The 6,000-nt window shown below is 42.9% G+C and overlaps 1 protein-coding gene across 2 annotated transcripts in view; it reads right to left on the bottom strand.

Moving 5' to 3' along the window:
• Nucleotides 1–594: 594 nt before the first annotated feature.
• LOC147627667 (ARM REPEAT PROTEIN INTERACTING WITH ABF2-like) overlaps nucleotides 595–6,000 on the bottom strand; it is a 95,132-nt gene continuing 89,726 nt past the window's right edge. For both annotated transcript variants that reach the window (XM_086814604.1, XM_086814603.1), the window contains exons 14-19: nucleotides 1,985–2,048; nucleotides 1,806–1,885; nucleotides 1,643–1,707; nucleotides 1,437–1,554; nucleotides 1,183–1,307; nucleotides 595–1,069 (exon numbers count right to left, since the gene is read on the bottom strand). In XM_086814604.1, coding sequence (XP_086670730.1) covers nucleotides 976–1,069; nucleotides 1,183–1,307; nucleotides 1,437–1,554; nucleotides 1,643–1,707; nucleotides 1,806–1,885; nucleotides 1,985–2,048 — 546 coding nt within the window. In that variant the 3' untranslated portion in view covers nucleotides 595–975. The remainder of the gene's footprint in view (nucleotides 1,070–1,182; nucleotides 1,308–1,436; nucleotides 1,555–1,642; nucleotides 1,708–1,805; nucleotides 1,886–1,984; nucleotides 2,049–6,000) is intronic.

Below are 6,000 nucleotides of genomic sequence, written 5' to 3'. Positions count from 1 at the left end.
TTGCATGCTTAAATAATGATAAGATAGCTGAAAAAGCAGTTACAATTACTTTAGTAAAAAGCGGGTGTGCATTGACCTATTCTCAATACTTCAATCTAATCTTTGGTAGATTTAGAGTCTGAGCCTCCCACAGAGGTTTAGCATGAATTGAGACGTATCACAAAATGATTCTCCCACAGGTTAATCATAGATTTGTGTTTTCAACCCTCTTGAGTGTAATTTTACCCCTATAATTAGGCTGTAGCCTCAGCAATGTTTGTGCTTTAGATCATGGGAGAATTAACTTTTCGTTATTAACATCAAACAACAGCACTGCCACTTTCCTAGAACATTACCCTCTCTCTAAGAGTGGCTTCACAACACCCAGCGGACTAGCTTTTTGTTACACTAATCTGACAGATCCAACAATCCTAGCACCCGTCCTTTGAAGGAGGACGACCTCCAGGAAACCCTTCTGAAGTCATGCTAGTTAATTAACGGATTCACAGACAGACAACTATGACCACCACCCAGGCTCAAAATACCACAGTTGCACTCCAAGATGCTAAAAATCCTCATTCAGGTTGCTCAACACCACATGAGACTCAAAACACATGAACAATAAAGAAACCTTGCTGAACTATTTTAGAGTTAATTACATCACTGAAGCTCAGTGCTTGTTGGAAATGCAAGCCCCAAGGCAAGCCCAAACCGTGGAATCCCTACCTCAGCTTTGGTGTGTCACACTCAAAGCACAGAAGTATGGAGACTGTGATCATTAAAGAGTTCAAGGATGAATCTTTGGCCGAGGGAAATAGAAGACAGCTGCAGGAGGCTGGTGCAGAGAGCTTTCGCTTCAAACCCAATTGCCTAATTCCATCAAGTGTTCAGTCAAGAAAGATTTCTCTCACATGGCTGAGGCCTCAATATCCTTAGTAAGTACTCGCAGAGAGCTTTCGCTTCAAACCCAATTGCCTAATTCCATCAAGTGTTAGGTCAAGAAAGATTTCTCTCACATGGCTGAGGCCTCAATATCCTTAGTAAGTACTCGCGTATTTCCGGGATAACTCTTTGAATCAATGAAGGGTACCTGCACAAACCCGAATGAAACACTAATCACTTATTAGGACAGGCGCTAGAAACACCTTATAGATGGAAGGTCAGAGCCAGCACAACATATGGGAGAGGGAAGAAGAAAGAGACCCATTCGTGCCACACATATGTTTGTGTTGTTCCAAGATAAACAGGACACATGTATGGCGCAGTGACAGAGCATGGTAAGCCTCTGCCAAGTCATAAACATTTGCTACGTTCTCTACAGTCAGATCCTGAAACAGAACCAACCCCCATCATCAGATACCAGTTCCACTTCAGATTCTTTACGTGTAGCAGCTATGACTTCACCTGACTAAAAAACTTTTGCAACAGATGATTTCTTCTTTAGGAGAGATGTAAACCTGTGCTATCGCATGCTCACATAATCGTTTTAAACCCTCCAATAAATACTGATCAGCTGCCCTGAGAAGGTCTTGTGCCACATCTGCACTCACTTCCACATTACCTGTGTATATGAACCTGAAGGAGGTTGCAAAATTTCACACGTTCAGTCAGTATGTAAATGTGAAGAGTCGTCAATTTGACCAAATTTTGAGACTCCCTTTACCTCATCATCAGCTCAAATACTTTCCAGCTTATGTTTGGGATTTCAATGTCCTTGGCCTCCTTTTCCTGAAAAAAGTAAATAGGAAGGTGCATGAGGGATCTTTTTTTATAGTTACCAAAGAGTAAGTAATTTTAAACCAAGTCCTGATCCAGGATAGACCCACCCTATAGCCTCCATCGAACATAGCACGAAATGCATCTGAAGAAGCAAGAAGAGCAATGCGATGTGCATAAAATCTGCTCCCTACAGTGTAGACCAGCCCATCCAAAAGTTCAGATTATCACCATACATTTGAAACAATACCGAGGTGAAAAGTAGGAATAATTAACCAATAACAAGCACCTTCGACGAGGAAAGTCACATCTGACAAGGTGCTGCTGTTAACATATCGTTCTCCAAGATAGACCTGCATTCCAAATGATTCAGTCAGTTTTTTCCAAAGTAAGGGCTGCAGGATGTACTAATCTTAAAGTTGAGAGACTTGTTGTTGAAGAGCTCCATCACCCTGGAAATGATTCGTAATCTCTTATTACAAATTCAATTATTTAAGGGGATATCACTATCATTGTGCTATTGTCATTCTATTTCGGAATGCAGTCCAATTAAGAAGGATTACCATATAGCTAACCCAACACAGGAGTTGTTGGTTAACTTAAAGGAAAGATGTGTGTTAGATGGTCCACAAAATAGATCTTCGAAAATTCGACACCCTTATGTGCCTCCAGGCTTCAGAGCACAACAGTAACCGCTTAGTTCCCCTTGCCTGTGCTCTGCTCCTTGCTCCTCCTGGGTACTTCACTGCCCACACACTCTTTAGCCTTGCATTGAACCTAGATATAGCTCCATCCTCCCACTTGACAGATCTATTTCCATTTACGTTTATATTCACTGTAACTTTTTTTTTCTTATCCATGACATTCAGAGGACATGGATACATTTTGTACATCTGTTTTGTCTCATAGGCCAATTTGGCCTCTAGTAGACATTAATACAATCTTTCTTTCTTTCTTTCTTGGTGGAGAGGCTACAGATCATGATGTCTTCATGTATGCTCAGGAGCAAACCATCAATACCTCATGCCATTGTTCTAGCAGAGTTTGCAGCGTTCCCACTAGTTGTGGACGCACACAGTCATATGTATACAGAGGGTCTACAGCTTGAGCAGAGATAGGCTCCCCAGGCTGGCACTTGAGTCATCCCACTGCCTAAAAGAGGCAGGACACATGCAGACTTGGTACGCCACAGAATGGTTTCAGGCACATGGGTTCCATATAGACAGGTTACCTCCTTTCAACTACAGCCTTCATGCTCCTCTCCTACAAAGACATAATCACCTCATCTGTACAGATCTATCTAGACTAGAGACACACGTCACATGGGTAGCACCATAACAGCTTGGCACTAAGATGCAGTTCTATCATGACACAATTCGGGAGCCTCGTTCCATGCCCAGGCACATGTCACGTGCTACGAGGTTTGCTATTGGCCAGATCAGAGTTTCGTCTCACGAGCTCAGGGTGGAAACAAGGAGAGCAGCAGATATCCCCAGAGAGGACAGGATCTACTTGCTATGCACACTGAAGGTGGAGACGGAGGAGCACTACATATGCAAATGCCCAGTGTATTATGAGATTAGAGGGAGATTCCACTGTCTTTTCTAGGAGGAGTCACGAGAGTTCTCGACTAAACAGATTAGAGATGCTTGCGGCTTTACTTACTAGAGAGATTCCACTGTCTTTTCTGTGAGGGGTTTGGGCCACTCACGAGAGTTCTAGACTATCCAGATCAGAGATGCTTGGGGATTTACTTACTAGAGATCAGGTGGCACACAGACCATTTACTTCACATACACATCCCAGTTACCCATCACGAGCTTCATTGCACCCACCTCCACCTGGCGTTAAGAGAGAGCCACCTGAGGATGACCAGCCAGGGAGACAGACCAGGCAGTGTATACAGGCCCTGAGGTTCCCTGGTGTTTCCCCAAAGAGATCCGGAGATCAAGACGGCCGCGACTGAGAGCACCAAGAGTACCATCCCCTCGCCATCTCCAGCTTTGGGAGATCCTTCAGCGATCTCGGAGTGCACCACACCGAATTGTGTATCTATATAGACAGCCAGTACACAGTTATGGATACGGAGCCTATTTCCCTGTCAAAAGCGAACACCTCCGACACTTGACCCTGCCACACACTTACTGCCTCCGTGGATTGTATCTCTATTTATGAGGATGTATTACAGTTTTACAATTGAGCCTAGGTGTAGCACATAAGGCTTCCTTTGACAATTTTGATAGTGATAGCTCAGTTGTAGTTTAGTTCTTGTTTCAATTTCAGTTTGTTATTCCATGATTCAGTTACTCATGGATTCATTGTAACTTTTGGTCTCACAAACTCTTGAGGTCTTTTGCAGACATTAATAGATCTTTCTTTGTTTCTTTCGTCCCACCCCTGCGGAAAAAAAAAAACTGCAGTAAAGGATGTTTTATCAAGGCTATCACATTTGAAGCACCTTGACCTTTTACCAGTTCAGCACCTCAAAGTTCAAACTACTCGTTTGAGGAATGCTTTAATGAAATAGAGGATTTTGCATGACGCATTTTGATAAGGATGTTTCTAAGATAATGCCAATATCTTTTGCAGTTTTTTTTCCCAAAAATGTTCCGTTATTCTAAATTGTGAGCCTAAGAGAGCCACAATATTTGTGGACCATCATGCTAAGCATTATCTTGCCCTCTCAATAGGCCTCTCTGTACTGCTACAAAGATGCTATAAGACATGTTCTTAAGCACATCAACATATTTTCAAGGGCCACTTTAGTATTCATACATCCTTGTCGCATTATAAGTGAGATGAATAGCAACGGTACCGTATTCATAATGTCATGTAGCTAGAGCAAGAGCATGACTAAATCTAGCATTTTATGGTGACAAAGTAAAGCCATACTGCTCAAGACAGCGTAGATTGCACAAGTAAGATAAGAACATACCAAACTCACACACCCCCAACCCCCAACACCCCCCCCCCCCCCCCACCCATGGGGCCCCACGCGGGGCGTGTGCATACATATGCACTAACTATGACTGTGGATCATCCATACAAATGGGACCACACACTCAAGCACTTCAGTTGCCTGCACCTTCCTCAGTACTGGAACAGCAAGTCAGCAACCTTGGCAAGGTTGTTAGATGCTATTCCTTCTAAGTGTCCGGACTGCTCTAAAGCTGAAGTCGCTGCCAGGAGACCCCCGTAGCATCCCTTGAGCTGATGTTTAGAGCCCTATCTCTTATGTGGAGGTATTTTTTTATCACCTTTGTAGCCCGTTAGTGTGTTTTACTGAGTAGTTTACTGTAAATTTATCATGCTCTAATTTGTCTCCTGCCCTGCTACTCTGGCAAGTGTATGATGCCCTTCCTTGGCATGTTTACTCTTCCCATGTTTCCTCCCAAGTCCCATTCCAAAAAAGTATGCTGTGCAGTCCCATAGCCCCATGGAGTATACCCTGCATGTCCTCTCTAAGTCATTAATATGTACTGGCTCGATCTCCCACACACAAAAGGATATGCTTCTCAGTCTCCCACCTATGGAGCATACCCTGCATGCCCTCTGTAACCCATTATGTACTATGTCCTTCTCCCACACCCAAAAAGATATGCTGCTCAGTCTTCCACACCTCTCTGGAGCACACCCTGCATTTGCATCAAGAGCTTTTAAATCTATGTGCCATGAGTACATGAACAACAAATTAGTCCATCTCATGCATTGACTAACACTTCCTCGAAAGAAGGCAACCACCCACCCATTGCCCAAAAAGAATTACTCAGCGTGTGGCTTACCATAAAAGAGGAACAAACAACACTTCAAAATCCTATGCACTTCATCTACTATTTACTATTTGAGATAGTGAATAGTAGGTTAGTATAAAGAGGAACAAAGAACACTCCAAAATCATATGCACTTCAAAACTATTTACTATTAGAGATGGTCTCTTTTACTTTTGTAGAGATTTTTCTGCCTGATCACCCTAACCATACTAGATAATAAAATAGAGAACCCACCTCCCCCTCCTTCAATAGTATATATATACCTAGATGAATGCAGGAACATGCCCAAATTCGCCTTTTAGGCACGTGCATGTTATATACTCATAGTAGTCAACCCACAAGACTATATAACTATCAACTCCATTATGCATAGTATGGACTAGATACTACGACATCCCCACTAACGTCATTAGTGCCCAATAGTGGGTGTAGAACTCTATATCAAGATATGCTCACACACACACACACACACACACATAAGAGCATATATTCACACAAAGCCCTTCGTACTGAGTTTCTGTCATACCTCCGGAGA

The sequence above is a fragment of the Cibotium barometz genome, chromosome 20 (assembly GCF_041138505.1).
Source record: "Cibotium barometz isolate CiBa-2024 chromosome 20, ASM4113850v1, whole genome shotgun sequence".
NCBI classification, from domain to species: Eukaryota; Viridiplantae; Streptophyta; class Polypodiopsida; order Cyatheales; family Cibotiaceae; genus Cibotium; species Cibotium barometz.
This window is presented reverse-complemented; position numbering and strand designations above follow the sequence as displayed.